At 48.0% G+C, this 17,645-nt stretch overlaps 1 protein-coding gene across 5 annotated transcripts in view; it reads left to right on the forward strand.

Moving 5' to 3' along the window:
* Positions 1–17,645, forward strand: part of Arhgap22 (Rho GTPase activating protein 22) — a 153,005-nt gene that overhangs the window by 76,922 nt on the left and 58,438 nt on the right. For all 5 annotated transcript variants that reach the window (XM_031361769.1, XM_031361767.1, XM_031361772.1 and 2 more), the window contains exon 3: positions 2,751–2,838. In XM_031361769.1, coding sequence (XP_031217629.1) covers positions 2,751–2,838 — 88 coding nt within the window. The remainder of the gene's footprint in view (positions 1–2,750; positions 2,839–17,645) is intronic.

Genomic DNA, 17,645 nt, shown 5'->3' on the forward strand with positions numbered 1-17,645 from the left:
CCATGAGGCAAACACTAGAGTGAGTCTTTTCCCAACTCCATATTCAGTGACATCATGAAATTGGCCATGAAGGAAAGAGACCTGTGTACTATGGAGGATGGCAAACATGTAAACTGGGTGCTTTGTCTTCTATATTGTCAGACCACACAAACCCAGACCTCTGTGTTCCAGGGAGCTTGGTCAAGGTTGTCACAGGAATGTTTCTTTGTTAGACTCCTTACAGATAAGCTCACTACAGGGTTAACACACACCACACCACCTAACAGGAGAGCAGACTTCTTGGGGCCACCACACTCTGCCCCACCCCCGGACCCTCAGATCAAAGCTTCAGTCCTGACCTTGGGAAAGTTAGAGGTGCAGTATTGGGTGAAGCCACAGGTTGGTGTCAAGGTCCCTTGCAGGGACAGGGCCACACAGGGATTCCCTGGCGTACAAAGGGACTTGTGGATCCCAAAGTCCCTGTCTGGCTCTCCCACAGGAGCTTCTTGGAAGTGAGCTGAGCTGGTGGGAAGCGGCCGCACAAAAGGGAGCAGGATGGGAAGTGACAGCTCAGATCCCAGCTTGCCTTTGCAGGCAGCAGAGATGGGAGCCTGCCCTTTGCCTCCCCCACCCCATCCTCTAGTGCAGGGAGGGAGCAATAGCAGCACCTGCCCCACAGGGCTTCTCGTCAATCATGTAGGCTTAAGAGCCAGGAACATAGTACCATTTCCCACAACAGAGGCTATTTCTGCTTTCCCTTCTAGCCTGGGTAGAAAGTGATGTCAGTGAAGATACTGTTACTCCCATTGTGCAGATGACGGTTCCTGAAGCAGAGGGAAAACACACAGCAAAGTACCCCATCACAGAGTCAGTTACGGAAACAGCATGTGCTGAGACTCAGTGAGGGACCTCGCCCACGCCCTCTAATGAGCACGTTCTCCCATCCTGGGGCTGCTGTCCTAATTTATTCCCTGTAGCTCCAGGCTCCCTAGCAAGAATGCAACCAGTAATTCAGTTACAGCAATTACCAGCTGGATCCCTGGCTTATTGCTATAATCTCCCTAGAGCAAGCCTCTGTGGGTACAGATACCATTCCGCCTTGATGTTGCTTAAATGAGAAGAGGCATTTCCATATGTCCCTGAAGCACAGATGCCAGCAGGCATAAGGTTCCCATTGCCCTGCTATGGCCAGGACTTGCCAGAAAGACTTGACTCTGCTTCAGGTTAATGTTCCACCTTTCCGTCCCCCCCCCAACCCCAACTTCCTTATCTGTGCAACAGGAGGTATAGTTTCCCATGGGGACATTATGGGGTTCACTAAAATAAATGGTCCAGGCCTGAGAGCAGAGTGTCTACTTGCGGGCACAGAAACAGAGATGGGAAATGGTGAAAAAGACGGTGAGCTACCCACCTGAGCAAATGTGGACTCATGGATATGTTTCCCCAGCTGGTGTGGAGCCAAGACATAGTAGAGAGCTTTGCTTGCTACATAGTTTTCAGCTCAGCATGATGGTACACACTTTTAATCATGGGCACTCAGGAGACAGAGGCAGAAAGATCTCTATGAGTTTAAGGTCAACCTGGTCTACATGATGAGTTCCAGATCAACCAGAATTACATGGTGAGACCATGTCTCAAAACCAAGTACACACAGTTGTTCTCACTATGTGCCAGGACCTATGCTCAGGACATCCCAGGTACTCATCCATTTCTGCTCAGAAACTCTTAGGATGCTCGAAGGTAAAGCAACTGAGGTACAGAGAAGCGACATGGTTTATCTGAAGCTGAGCCAGGCTTTCAACCCAAAGATCTGACCGTGGGAATGGAGTTTAAAATAGGTTTTCCATGGAGAGGATAGAGGTGTGTGTAGCCAAGCCACTTAGCTGAGCATGCATGGCGTTAAGGAAATCCTCCAGAGAGTAAAGCTGGCTCTGGCTGGCCTGTGGGTGAGAGAAGCAACACCGCATGCAGGACTTACAAAGCAGAAATCTAGCTTATGGAACTCACCTGTAAAGTGAGGGTTACTATCCCATTATACAGACCTATAGACTGAGCTTTAGAGAAAGCATCTAAGGGGGTCCTGGAGCCAATACATCATGGATTCCAAAGGACATGCTAGGCACTATCTAGGCTGTGACTTTGTGCATGTTGGTGACTCCTGTTCTGTAGTAAAGAAATAAAACATCAGGCTGAAAATGCAGCTTGGTGGCAGAGCCCAGGCCTAGAGAATGAGATCCCCAATGCTGCAGTGATAATTTCCTAATAATTAAGTGAATAGACAAATGAAATCAAATGAGAAATGAGTGAAGCCTCATCCTGCCTGACCATAGCAGATTGAACTCACATAGACCTGGGGTGCTGCCTGTCCCCTATGTCACATCCAGGACTCTCCCCTCATGCTCCACACATGGGATCCTACAGTGAGCCTTTGGAAGGGGGCAGGGGCGGGAGGAATAGCAGGAGTACCCAGCACTGTCCTCCTGCCCCCCACCCGTCTTGCTTTGCCCACTCTTACACTGGGAAGTCCTGGTCCACCCTCTTGGGCCCCTTGTTGGAAGAACCCCTCCCACCCTCCAGCTGAATGTACAGATGGGAAAGGGTGTCCTCTGTGCTTGGTCCTGTGCTGCAGAAAGGACACACATCCTTCCCACTGGTACCCAGCCTGCCTTGCCAGGAGAAGGGCTGGGCCCTGTCCTAGCACCACCCCCCCACTCCAACGAGCCCTTTCCCAGCCGGCTCAAGTTTCTTATTTATGTTTGTCTCCATTTCAGGGATTTATTTCTCTACAAGGGACACAAGTGGCTGAACTTCTTCCAGACCCTGAGGACCCAGGAAAGCACCTGTTTGAGATTACGCCAGGTAGGCCGAGGGTGCTTGTGTCCCATGTGTGCTGGGGTGGTCCTGGAGGCCCCACTGGGGCATGACTCTGCTCCTACCCCCAGAATCCTAGTTCTTGCAGGAGGGCTTACACTGTCCCCAAGCTAAGGCAGAAATATAGGCCAAAGCTAGAAAAACTGGAGGAAGGAATTAGAAATTTTAATCTTGTTATTTGGATAATTAGTTCTTGGATAAGAGAAAATGTTGGTTTTTACACTCATGATACACTGAAGCAAATATACAAAAATGCCTTAGAGCAGTGGATCTCAATCTTCCTAATGTTACAACCCTTTAATGCAGTTCTTCATGTGTTGGTGACCTCCAACCACAAAATCATTTTGTTGGTACTTCATAACTGTGTTTCTGCTGCTGTTGCGAATAGTAACGTAAATACCTGATCTGTGACCTGCCCCCCCAGGGGGTCGAGACCCACAGGTTGAGAACCACTGCCTTAGGGTGAGGCTACAAACCTACATATGGAAATAAAGTCACGGTTAAATGTTAACCAATACAGAAGACCATCATAAGGCTTATTATAAGTCCCAAAGCAGAATTACAGGACCCATTGACCTGTTAGCAGACACACACACACACACACACACACACACACACACACACACACACAAAAGGCTTTTACAGTTCCAGGTTGTTCAACGTAGTCCTTACTAAGCTAAGTATGTGTCTGTCGCATGAGCCCCCTGTCACCGCAGGGCTCATTTTGCCAGGGATTTTAGTTCCCTTGACCTCCACCAGAATCAGCCTGAGATAGGATCTGGCCACTGTATTCTAGGGGTGGTCCCCCAGAGCACGAGAAAGAACACAGGGAATGGACCTGCCAGGGTGTGTTATGTTAGTGAATGGTCTGATACAATGACACCCGGCTCTGCCTCTTTGGGGCCATCTGAGATGGTGCAGGGTGGGCCTGAGAGTTGTCTTACCCAGGTAATGAGTGGCTAGAGGCATCCCACCAACTTCCACCTGCAAGGTCTTGAGAGATACACCCTTTGGGGTTAACCCTGGCATTTCTGGCCCATCTTACGTATGGGCCAAAATGTCTGTGACAGAGTTATTTGAGGACAGTTACAGAGACTGGAGGAAAGAGACCACCAGTGTGATGGGAGGAATGATTATAGGGGGTGGGAGCATGAACAAGATGCTTCCTCTGGGAACCACTGAGTGTTTAAGATTCTCCATGGGTAGAGTCTGTGATACAGTACCTTTACAAACACAGAGGGGTGCAGTAGACACTATGAGGAAATGACCAGGCTCTCGCTGTCTACCAAGGGGTAAGATGGGCCCAGGCTGGGGCCAAAGATCTGCAGGCCACCATCCTGGGGATTCTGAGAGGCATAGGTAGAGTGAAAGTACAAACACACACTTTTCAGCTGGGTGTGGTGGCACATGACTGTAATCCCAGGCCTGGATTTAAAACTGCACTCAGAAAGTGCAAGCAGGTGGGGCTTGGGGCACAAAATAGAAAAAGGCCTTGCCTTCCCCCTTCCCCCTAATCTCATTTCTATTTTATATTGTTTATATGTAGATATGTGCATGTTATATATGTATGTGTGTGTATGATTTTCTATGTCTATGTAAAATCATAGGATCCACAAATGAGAGAAAACATATTATTTGTTTTTCTGAGCTTGAGTCATTTCAGTTAACATGGTGGCCTTCTGTTCTATCCATTTTTCTGCAAATGATCCAGTTAAATTCTTCTTTATGGTTGAATTAAACTCCATTGGGCAAGAAAAGAAAATAAAGGCTTATTTTACTGTGAGACATGAGTAAAGATTCTGCAGTGAAGGTAGGGAAGAGGGAAGCCCTATTGCCTGGGGCAGTAAGGACCTACAGGCCTGGGGTAGGTAAGGCTCAGCCTCGCAGTCTCTGGGCCTGGGAAGCAGCTGGCCAGGCAAGGCCAGAGTGCATAGTGGAATTCAGTGTGCACTCTGTCCATATTGAGAGAAAGGCACTGAACACATGCCCCAAGAATGAGTTGGGGGAGAGGCTCACAAGTTCTGTGTTCCTAATCTAGGGCAGAGCTATTTGCAAGGATTTCTTTGCCTAGAAGGATAGGTCTTTTGTCACAGACAGAAAATATATTCTAAAGGTCCTGAGAGCTGGGGGATAGATATTTGGTGACCTATTATTCCACCTATCACATAAATCATATATTTATAAGGTTCTGGGAGTAAGAGCCATTGTAAGAGCCATTGTGAGAGCCATTGTTCTGCCTATCACAATACTCAAACCCCGCTTTATTCCTCTTTCCCAGAAACAGATCCTGTAGATTAGAAAGAACAGTGACTGGGCCCTGGTGCACAGCTGGCCAGCTAGAAGAGCTGAAGCTCTGCTTTAGTCTGTTTTCTGTAGCCACACCTAAATTCCACAGATTGGGAGATTTGTCAAGTGGGCTGTCAAGATGGCTGGGGGGATAGAGGTGCTTCCGAGCAAGCCTGATGACCCGAGTGCCATCTTGAGATCTCATAAGGTGACAGGAGAGAACTGACATGAAGAATTGTCCTCTGATCTCCACACAAATGCATGCTCTGGCATGTTCACACCTGAGTTCACACACTTGTGCACATATGTACATGTTGTACATACATACACACATGTGCATATGTACACATACATACATGCACATGCATATACATGCACACACATATGAATATACACATATGCACACAAACATTTTAACTAATAAAGTCTATTCAGATCATGGTTCTGGGGACCAGGGGATTGAAGCTTAAGAGATTATACCTAGTAAGGATCTTCTCTTACACAGAATGAGGGGACCCTGCAGGGATCCAGGTAGGGAAGCGAACCCTCGAAGAGATGAAAATGACCCAGTTCAGATTGACTTCATCAACCTGGATCAGACTTCGGGGAGTCTAGTGCCAGGTGGCTCACTGTCAGCATATTTAAAACAACAGTACAATTTGGGAAAAAAATTTCCAGGCAACAATAATTCCAATTCCAAGTTCACAATAAAGCTTAGTGTGACTACATAGAAACTGCTCTTCAAAGTACGTGTAACCATGAGGGTGGGTTCTACAGCTAAAAGGCATAGAGCCTAGTGTGGTCTCCCACCGAGATAGCACACAAGTCAGCCAACCATCGAGTACATGTGGCATCTCCTCTCAGGATGGGTAAAGATCTAGGGAGGTAGAAGCCTGGACTAACCATCCTGGGAAATGTGGGTGAGGTCTGAATCTATAGCAAAAGGTGGGTGAGGTCTGCCTCCACTCCCAGCCTTGTGGGCAGAAAAAGCAGCATTGTATCTCCTCCTTGAGAAGAGGCCCTGTATGTTTAACATTCCTACCTTTCCTGAGTGATCTGTGGGCTCAAGGACCTTTGTGCCTCCAACAACAAGGAACCTGCAGAACCCCAAGGTATTGCAAAGCATCACATGGTGAAAGTGATGCCAAGAAGATGCAGGCTACCTAGCTTTTATGACAGGTCCATAGTGAAGGCAAAGTCTTCTGGGCCTGATTGCTTATTTGGGGCTTACCTTTTAACATGCCACAGTGTATGTGTGTGTGTGTGTGTGTGTGTGTGTGTTTGTGTGTGTGTGTGTTAAATTTTAACATGAGATTTAGTGGAGACCCTACAACCACAGGAAGCCCAAACACAGCCCCCCTGGCTTCCCGAGCCTCACAGGCTGCCCTCCAGCACGGGGTCCCTGATTCTGAGCCTTGTCCAAATGCTTATATTTTTTTTATGCTTCAGCTTTGAGGTTTGGTCTCGGACCCTTTTCCCAGCACAGAAGCTATTGCCTGGTTGAGCACCCAATTTGTGTGGCTCTCAGAGCTGCGGATATCTACTGTACCGCTTCTATTACGCAGCTCTCCCTAAGACCCCAGGTAGAAGCAGAGAAGTACTGAGGCCACTCTGGAAAAGCAGAAGAAGTGGGTAAGGGACCCCTTGGGCCCCAGGCACAGCACATTCAGTGCTGATGGAGGCCCTGGGGTAGCTCTCTTTCCTCCCCTCTCTCCAGGGGCTCTGCAGTCTTGAGACTTCCTTACCAACCTAGTCCCAAGCACTCAGGAGATTTTGGCTACAGCTACAAATATTCCACTCCCTTTATTATAGTCCGTGAAGGTGTGGCAGCCCAGAGATGTTAGGTGAACCATCTGAGGTCAAACGGCTGGCAGAAAGGGAACCTGTTCCTCCTAAGTCAACCTGTCTCAGGTTGAGCTTTATGTGACTAGTTTCCAACAGAGGCTCCAGACAGGGGCCTTGTGGCTAGAAAAGGAAGAATAATAATAAAGTTAGGGTCCAGAATGGCAATAAGCACTATAATTTCCACTATGACAGAGCTGAGGCAGGAGTATTACCATTTTGAGGTCAGCATGGACAAAGAAGGAAGGAACAAAAAAAGGGAAGGCTGAGTGACCCCACTTGAAACAAGAGCCACCATAGGAAGCTCAAGGAGCCTCCTCACTCCAGTCCCAGTGACCTGTGGTATGTGTCTGATCTTGAGCTGGCCTCCAGAGGCCCTGGTGAGAGCAGGGCACAGTCTCTGCCCTTAAAGAATCAGGGGACATTACTTATCATCCTGAGCTTGAGACAAGGTAAATGACTTATTTAGTAGGGTGAGACTAATTACCTGGGGACAGAAACAGGAAGTATGGCTGTGAGGGCCCATGTTGGCATCTCCCAGCACTGAAGCACATGAAAAGTCTGGGTAGGAGAGGGGTGATCTGTATGGGTAGGGCTTCCCCACCATTCTGAGGGTACCTGAGTGATAGGTCTTAGGCACAGAGAAGTGAAAAAGACAGAAAGACACCTGATATTGAAGCCTGGATCCAGTGCCTCTGGGATCAATGGCAGGAGAGGAGAAAGAACAGACTCATTGACAGTGTTCTGAGCCTGGCACAGCCACTCGTTCTGCACTGGGTACCCTCATCACCTAAGGAGGAAAACTTGACAACCCTTGGAGATGTGATCATTCTTAGGATGATCGTCTAAGTTTAATTCATAGTTCCTATTGCCGCCTTCAATCCTATGGAAAGTGACAGCTATAAACACGATTTAAAATGAAGAAAAGCAATGGTGTGAGTGCCACCTAGTGGACAAACTTGTCAATGCTATCACCACTCATGTGCTGCAGTATCCAAGCAACCCTTTCAGCTGGGCTTCAAAGAGAAGGAGAACCACAGGTCCAGCAAGGTATAAGAGGACAGTGTCACTGGGGAAATGAGTGCAGGGCTCCTATCATCTGGCTGTGGTACATGGCTCCATGCCCACTTAGTCGATATACATAGCATGCAGGTCACCGCTTACTAAATTCAGGAGAGCAGAAAAGTGTGGTTGCCAGCACTTTTGGTCTTGCTTGGATTGCCTAATATGTAGCTTGGTGGGGGTGTTGATATGGGGTCTTATTTTGTTGACAGGCCTAAAACTGGTTATGTAGACCAGACTGGTCTCAAACTCATAGAGATGCATTTGCCTCTGCTTCCTGAGTGCTAGGCTTAAAGGCATGAGTCACTACAGCTGGCCTCTGGAGTTTTCATGGTGACCAGGCAAGGAGAACCAAATTAAAGCCTGATGCAAATGGGACACTGACTGCAACTTGGCTCAAAGCATCTTTTTCCTAAGTTATACAGAATGTGAAGCCTCCCTGAGATCATTGACCCTAGAGCCCAGAAAGAAGAGAGGAGAGAGGGCCACTATTGGAACTCTCAGGATATGAGGCTACCAGAGGAAGTACAAAGAAAATAAATGCAGTCGATACCTCCTTTTCCATGCATCATAGATTCTTTATATCAGGTTAACTGCTATTGGTATGTGTGTGTGTGTTTTATCATATATATGATATCACACACACAGATAGATAGATAGATAGATAGATAGATAGATAGATAGATAGATAGATAGATAGATAGATAGAGATATGATAATTTTTGAGACAGCTTCTCTGTGTAGCCTAGCTGTCCTGGAACTCACTCTGTAAGCCAGGCTAGAACTCAGAGATCTGCCTGCAGCTGCCTCCTAGAATGGTGACTAAGAGACCCAATCTTCAAGAAAGGACTGAAGGAAGACTAATGGGTAGTGAACCAGAGCAGAATGCTGTAGTTCAGTACTTAAAGCTGTGACCCATATTTTAGTAGCAGTAATTACTAACCACAGAGGAAGAGGAAGGTGGGATTCATCTAGAGATGCCAGTTTGTTTGCCTTTACCACTAGAAGCAGAAAGTTGCCTTGGTCCCCTTTCCTCAGAAGGCACTGGTGCCCCAGCTGTGCCCCTCTCCCAACCAAATCTGTAGTGGAGAAGGAAAGAGAGGGTAGACACCGTTCTCCTGGCAGTGCCACAGGAAGAGGACGTGAAGTTAGCTGACTATAGGGCAGGCATCAGGGTCCTGACCCAGGCAGATGCAATGCAGTCAAGCAGGCAGAAAGAGAGACAGAGAGAGAGAGACAGAGACAGAGACAGAGAGAGAGAGAGAGAGAGACAGACAGACAGACAGAGACAAGACAGAGACAGAGACAAACAGAGAGACACAGAGAGAGACAGAGACAGACAGACAGACAGACAGAGAGACAGAGACACAGAGAGAGACAGAGAGAGACAGAGAGGGGAGATAGAGAGGGGGGAAGAGAGAGAGAGAGAGCTCTAGATTCTAGATGGCTGCAGGTGAAAATACCAGATGACCACCTGGGTCCAAAACCTGTAGTCCTTTTCTGAACTCTGCCTGGAAGCTGCACCACAGAAAAGGGGAGCCCTCTCGTCTTCCTAGTACTGGCTAGTACTGGAGGGTAGAGCTCAGAAACAGAATTAAGATGACTTCTATATGATTCATACATGATAGCTGCTGGGTTTCTGAGGTTGTAGACCAGGATATGGGTGCAGAGAACTAAGTTATTGTGTGCATGCATCCTTTATCTGAAGGCTAAGCACTTGCCATGCTAATATCACTAGCCCCAGGACTAACCTGTGCTAACTCCTTTATTCCAAAATACCCAGTAAGTGAATAGTGGAATTTGATGGATCCCACAATTACAGGTGAGGAACCTCCATTCCAACAAGCTCCGTCATTTGCTAGAATCCCAGAGCCAGAGGCTGGAGGAGTTACACCTTGAGCTAGCTCAAGACCAGAGCCCTGTCTCTGATTAGCTCTCTGAGGCCTGAAGGAGCTAGGTAACACCCCCCCCCCAAGGGCTGAACTCTGTGTGTGTCGGGGGGAGAGCTCTGCATCTTCTATGTAGACTTTTCTCTTACCCCAGCAGTATTCTGGTAAACCTTGTCCTTCCCATCTTTGTACACTTGATCTTATGAGGAGTTCTTGGCATCGTGAGTGTCTGGTTCTAAGCCCCGTTTAGGCCTCCCTCTAAACCCACAAGAAAGAGTCAAGGAGTGGGGGTTCTGCTTTGGCATACTAGACTGAGAGTGCTAAGGCACTGTGTAGGCCATACCCATGAGATGTTCATGAATTAAGTAGCCAGTAAAGTACTGTAACTCCTTGCTAACTTCTCTCTCGCAGTATTCACATGATGCTTCCCATAGGGAGGCAAGTGAGCTGATGGATGTAGACCAGAACCCTGGGCTTTCAGCCAGGTAACTAACCAGGGTCTCAAGTCTTCATTGCTCAGCATACTTCATAGGAGGTCCCAGGGCAGGTATCAAATGCTAACTCTAGCTAACGCCTGCAGAGGAAGAATTGATAAGAAAGCTATAGGACCACACAGAATCAGCCAGATACTGGGAGCTGTATGGAAGGACTGGGCCGCAGGGCTGCCCAGGGGTCAGGAGCTGTGCTGGGGTCATGGTGGTGCATGCCCTGTTCTGGGGAGGTTGAATGCTAAGAGTTGTGCACCAGCCTAGCGTTCAGAGCTGCCTGTTCTGATCCAGCCAGCAGTTTGGAGTATATCAGAGGTCTGGAATCCACTATCTCTAAGACCTGACCTTGAAAGGGAGCCAGCACCAGGATTACTCTGCAGGAGAGTGATACTGTGTGTCTGACATGCCAGAAACAGCCCTGATCACTGCGGCAGGCTGAGCAGGGAGGGAGACTGATACGGTTCTATCTCCGCACCTGGTACCAGCCAGCCTGCATCTCAGCTCCACCCTGTGCAGTCCCGCAGAGCTTGCCTGAAGAGCACCAGAGGCTGGGTCCTTTCTAAAAATGAAGTCAGAAACTCCCACCAGCAAGTGTGGAAGAATCAGCAAATTCTAGAGTGGCTGCTTGCACTTTCCTGCTTCTTAGTCTGGCCTCCTACTCTCTTGGCTCAAACTCTCTCAGCTACATACAGGAGCTGGTGTAGGAAACTCCCAAGGGTGTCCTTTGGGGAAGTGTCCCTGGGAGCCATAGCCATAAGCAGGTTGTGGTTGGTGACTAACTTGCTTGCTAGGAACCACCATCCACAAAAGAAGAAACTGAATAATGCCAGGTAAAAAGTATTTTTAACAATGTGCTTTATGCAGCCCACGAGATCCCAAGTGTTACTACCCCAACATTAGTAAAATAGTGGGGAGGGGGTCCAGGGACTGGAGATGAATGTAGAGCCTGGAACACACTAGCATGTCCTCTATCAACCTCTAGACACAACTGAAATATTTTTAATTTTCTTTCTAAATTTAATGAGTACTTTTTACTCTGGACACTTTTCAATTCGGACACTCAAATTTCAGTATTTCTTTTCTTCATACATAACCATACATTGATATGGTTGATTTCAATTGCTTTCATTCCCTATGCTCTCTCCAGCAGCCCCCTCTTCCCCCTCTGGAACCCTTCTTCTTCCCAACAGTCCCCCTCCTACTCCTCGGGTTCTGTGGGACCCACTGAGTTTTATTAGGGTTGCTTGTATGAGCATGGGTGGTGGCAGGAATTGGGGTGAGGATCAGTAGCCCCCAGCTACTAACTACCAATAGAACCTTGGAGAGGGGTGGGGCCCCACTGATGATGAATGTTGTTAGGCCCAGTCCAGTCCGCACAGGACCCTAGCTGCATTGGGATGCTGGCAGCTCTAGGTTTATAGAAGCCACACTGGACAGCTTGAGCCCGAGGAGGAGGAGTACAGGGTGCCTCCTGGCAGAGACTAGGTATTCCACAAGACACTCAGAATGAGAAGGAGGGAAATGGAGGGGTGTATATGTGATGAGGAAGCTGGACTCAGACAGACCTGACACAGACTGCAGCTCTCCAGTCACTAACTGGTCACTAACTGGGAAACCTTGGGCCAGTAACTTCAGCTCTGTGGTTCTTGTGGCTGAGCATTGCTCAACATGACCTGCAGAGATGGCTCCTCAAGGGTCTCTGCTCGCACTCAAATCCCACTGCAGTGTGTTGGAGACCTTCAGCTAGAATCTCCTTTTACAGGGTAGGGTACCATGGGAAAAGACCTTCACTTTCAGCCTTACACATGGAGGTCATGGTCTCTATCAGATGACTGGACATCAGCCATTTCTCTTGAGTAGGCCAATCAGAAAGCACATCCGTGAAAGAATGAGATCCTGTCCTTATAGCAACATGGGTGGGACCAGAGATCATCAAGTAAAGTAAAATAAGTGTGTCCTTACTTTGTGGAAGCTAAAAAGATGATCTCAAAGAAAGGGGAAATAAAATACTGCTTGGTAGAAGGTGGGGAGGGCTGGAGAAAGAGTTGGGAGGACAAGGGTCCAGTTTGATAGAAGGGATAATTTCTGATGTTTGATAGCACAAGAGAGGAACTGTCGATGACAACAATTAGGTGAATAACCAAAATAGTTAGTAGAGAGGTTGTGAATATCTTCAACCCAAAGAAGTGGCCAGCAGTTACCGTGTTCTGTTGCCACACATTGTGATGGAAGGCCACACAGCATTCATAATCCCTAAGTGTCTACTAAAAATACATTGTACAATGGTTGGAGGTTGCCTTTATTATCCCACCAGAGCTATTACCTGGACAGCCTGGCTGTCTAGATATCCACACTGTATAATATTACAGTTTAGTTGACACTTCCTGACTTCGTAGACACCTATGTGAGGCACAAATGTGCCTGCCTTTGTGTGTCTGGTCCTCCATGAAGACCTGGTCTGGTTAAGTGTTTGCTGAGTGACAGGATGAGAGGCCATCTGCTGTCCCTTCAAGTGTCATTGGCTTTGTTACTAGGGCAACACATGACTTGATTATCCTAACTCACATTTCTGCAGGACACAAATAGTAGGAGGTTCTTAAAGTGACAGAGGTTTTCTGTAGAAAGAGAGTGGAAGCGAGTTCCCACCTTGTACTGGGACAGTGTGCAGGCAAGGGTGTGACTGGAGGAGAGAAATAACTTTGAATGTTTGATAGCACAGAGGGGGACCTATGGTTGACAGTAAATTGTAATTTACAGAACGGCTAGTGGGCAGGTTTTACGTTTCCCCTACCCAAAGAAGTGCCATTTGACTGACAGGAACTCGCACGGCCACACAGCACCTCACAAGCAGGCACAGTGACATGTATCCCGACACGGCTGTGAATGGGGAGCACACTTGTGCTCTGTAGATGTGGACACTGAGGCACAGAGCGGTCACTGTTTCAAAGTTCCATGACTAGTACAAAGTGAGGCTCCAGTCCAGGTGAGACCCCCCTCCAGGATACCACTCTTAGCAGGGGGCCAGTGATGGAGACTACAGCCTTGGGATAGCAAGGACTGTGGACAAAGCCCTCGGGGTGCCAAGCTTGGAGGCTGGTATATGGAGGAGCTGTGTCAAAATGCCAGCTCAAAGTGAAGATGTATATAAAGCCCTAGATAAATTTCGAATGTGGAAGGAAGGTGGCAGAGGATTAATAGATGGGGGTTGGATGACCCAGGTTACCCTAGGGGCCCATGTTCGGGGTCCTCTGTCTAGGAAGCTTTAGTCCAGGCACTCAGGGGCTAGGCTGCTCTTTAGACTCTTCCTCTGGGCTTGGTCAGTGGGTCAGCTCCATCAATATCACCAGGGAATTTGTTGGAAATGCTGATCCCCGGGCCGCACCTAGACCACCGGGGGTCATGAATGCTTCATGTTTCAGGAGTTTGGAAAACAGTACTTGGAACAAAACAGCCTCAAATCCATCCACGAGCTCTGCTAGGCAGGAACTCAATCAGAACACTCAGAGCCTGGGGTGTGGCCTTCAAAAGATATTTGCCTCAATGACGCCAGGAAGGAGCAACCACAGAGGAACAGAGAGGGTGCAGGAGGTGACAAATGGTAACCAGAAATGGAGCATAGCTCTAAAGCTACAAGCTGAGCTTCGTGCCAGGGCTCATTGCCGGTGTCTGATTTTGGCCTGCAGACATATTTTGTTTGGCTCATGAGATGTCTTTTTTGAAACAGAAGATTTTACCTATAGCAGTATAGACCCCCACAGGGAAAGTCCCTTTCTAACCATGTGCTTTTCAACTAGGTCCAAGCATCTCCTGCAGTGTATGCCCAAGTGTGAGTGATTGTAATTTTGAAAAAAAAAAATACTACTAATTTAACATTTTCAGAGGGAGCAGCATTGTTCTGGAGTATGAGAATGTCAGGAATTGACTGGAATTTCCAGAAAGACAGTAGCAGATTGAGACCTTCTTCAACCTAACATCCAACATTCCTGCTGACTTTAGACAAATGGACATGAGGGCCACAGTGGCAGAGGGAGGGAGGTTGCTGTCCCAGCCAGACAGTGTCCCCCAGAATTCCTGCCCACTGGCACCTTAGTCTGACCTTATTTGGAAGTAGGGTGCTTACATATGCAATAAACTGAACTGAATCCTAGCTGGACAGGCCCTAAATCCAGTGCCTGGAATCTTTGTGGGGAGGCAGGGGACACAGGGACAGAAAACCTGTGGGGAGTGGGGAAAGAGACTGCAGCCTACAAACCAAAGAATGCTAAGGAAGGTCAGAAGCCACACGAGGCTGTGGGAAACGAGGAAGGAGCTTCCCTAGAGATGCAGAGGCTGCAGGCCCTGATGGCATCTTGTAGATCTCTGCTCTTCAGGTCTCTCACAGTGTCTGTTGTTTTAAGTCACGCCGTGTGTGGGTACATATTATGGCAACCCTCTGTACCACAGTGGACTTGGGAATGGCTCCTGTCCTCAACACTGCACCTTGCCTGAGACACCAGTTGTTCTGACCTCGGAGTCCTCAGCACACATTTATGAACTGCAACTAAGATGGCCCAGCCCCTTTTCCCACTGTTCTCCCACAGTGGGGCCTCAGTCTTCCTGGCACTCCTCTCTGCCCAGTGCTTCCTGCCATGCTATAATAATCACTCTGCTTGCAGCACCAACTGGGGCCTCTGGGATTCATCCTGAAATTTTTGTGGCTTGGGGGAAGGGGTAGAGATGCAGGCATCTAAGAGGCTCACTTGGAGTATCTGCTGCTTCTTAGCTGTGCACACCACTCATTGCCCTGAGCCTCATTGATCGACATGATCTGAGAGTCCTTAAGAGCTTCAGACGGGGCAGTGCCTAGCATGAAGCAGGTGCTTGGTGGACGGGAAAGCTACCCTTAGTCTGTTTTGGAGGTGAAAGGAAAAGTAGGGGCTCAGGACCCCCAAGACCAAGGTCTCAGCACAAAAGAGATATATTTGCCCCAGAGAGACAGAGAGCAGGAAACAAGAGACAAAGACAGGAGATGAAGGAAGAGGAAGAAGAGGAAGGAAACAAGGTAGAGGGAGAAGAGAGAGGGAGAAGTGGTATTTGTTCCAGAGTGGATAGATACTGGATAGACAGAAGACAGACTTGACACAGGAAAATAGCAGTTTCCTAAGGTAAAGGGGAAAACCCCATGTCAGTATGAGGTGGATTACTTTTAATTGGACATGTTAATTAGGTGAGCCAAAGGTGGCTTCTGATTGCTGGAGTTCAATACTTTGATAGTTGGACCTTGGTAGTCAGTCTCGAGAGGAGGAAGTGTCCAAATAAGGGAATAGACCTTGGTGGCTAGCTTTAGGAATGTGATCTAACGGTTTTTAGCAAGGCAGAGGGAATCGGGGAAAAGAGCAAGGCCTGCCAGAGCCATGCTCAGCACGCTCGAGCTGGCTAGAGTCTCTTCAGGAGCTTGCTATAACTGAGTGTTGTACAGTGAGTGGGTAACAGTATTTATTTAGCTCTTAGTTCTGGAGACTGGGAAGGCTTTAGTTAGGGTTATAAGTTCTCTGGAGTACAAGAATTTATAGAATGAATCTCTCTCTCTCTCTCTCTCTCTCTCTCTCTCTCTTTCTGTGTGTGTGTGTGTGTGTGTGTGTGTGTGTGTGCGTGTGTGCGTGTGTGCGTGTGTGCGTGTGTGTGTGTGTGTGTGTGTGTGTGTGTGTGTGTGTGTGTGACTTACAGGCTATGGTACAGCTATGGCAACAATGTCGGTCTGTGAAAGGAAAGTTCACGAATCCAGCAGCAGCTCAGTTCACCAGGCTGGATGTCTCAGTTCATCTTCAGTATATGCCGGAATCCCAAAGAAGTAGGCTCTGATGCCAGTGAAGGAATGGACTTGCTAGGAAGGCAAGAGCAAGCCGGCAAAGAATAAAAGCTTCCTTTTCCATGTCCTTACACAGGCTTCCAGCAGCAGGTGTGGCCCAGGTTAGAGGTGTGTCCTCCCACCTCAAAGATCCAGATTAGAAATGGATCTCTCTACTTCAAATTAATTGAAATCTCCCACAGGTATGCCTCCCATGTGAAGGTTTTAGTTAATTCCAGATGAGGTCAGGTTGATGACCAAGAATCCTAATTGACACTGACACATGACAGTGCGTGACTACCATGTTCAACCTCTGCTTAGAACCTCACACAGCATCTTACGCAGCATCCTGCATGGTAAAGGCAACTTATGGTGAGACAGAGGGAGTATGCTTGCTCTAGCCTATGTTGCTCTTCCATTTTATGTTTGTGTACATGTGTGTACATGGGTGGCATGCATGTGTGGAGGTTGACATTGGATGTCTTCAATATTTGTTCTCTACCTTATTCTTTGATACAGGGTCTCTCACTGTACCCAAAGCTCATAGATTCTAATAGATTTGCCGGCCCGCAAGCCCCAAACCCTCTTGCCTCAACCTCCCCCTTAGTGCTGGAATTAGAACTGTGTCTAGCTGATATGTGGATTTTGGGGATCGAACTCAGGTCCTAGCCTTACACAGCAGGTACTTGATTGACTAAGCCTCTTCCTGGCCCTTCATCCTTTTCTTATGAAGTCACTAATCCCATCCCAGGGTCCCACCCCGCAACCCCATCTAATTCTAATAATCTCCCAAAGCTCTGCCTCCAGATACACACACCATTCATTCACATTTGGGGGATACATTTCCAGCAAATGAACCTTCCGACAACATATTCAAATAACAGTACCTGCATTGCCCCTGTGGAGGAAGGATGGAACACACCAACACGCTGAAAAATCAGGCCTTTCAAGAAAGGCCAACCTGGAGCTTGTGGGGTCAGGGAAGACAGACCTGCAGTCAGCCAGCCGACTGGGAGGTGGGGTCCTGCTGCTCTCGTCAACTCTGAATGCTCAGGACTCCAGCAGGGCCTCTGGCCTGAGAGTTCCCATGTCTGGTGCAGAGTAGTTCACTACAGTACTTGTAGCAGGAAGAATGTGGGAGAAGCAAAGAGCAGTCCCCCAGATGCGTCCAAGAAGCAGCCTTCCGTGAGGGTGTGCACTGCAGGAATGTGGAGAGCAGAGGGTTGCTCGCTTCCCTTAACCCCAGAGAAGCTGATCTTTGTACCCTGAAGGGCCGCTTAAGTGGCTCCCTTGAGTATGTAAATGCAGGACCAGTCAATAGCCAGTGCCCTCAGATTCCTGTATAGAGGGCCTTTTGTGGCCATAGGTGGTGGGGTTTGCTTTTTTTTTTTTTTTTTTTTT

The sequence above is a fragment of the Mastomys coucha genome, unplaced genomic scaffold (genome assembly GCF_008632895.1).
Source record: "Mastomys coucha isolate ucsf_1 unplaced genomic scaffold, UCSF_Mcou_1 pScaffold9, whole genome shotgun sequence".
NCBI classification, from domain to species: Eukaryota; Metazoa; Chordata; class Mammalia; order Rodentia; family Muridae; genus Mastomys; species Mastomys coucha.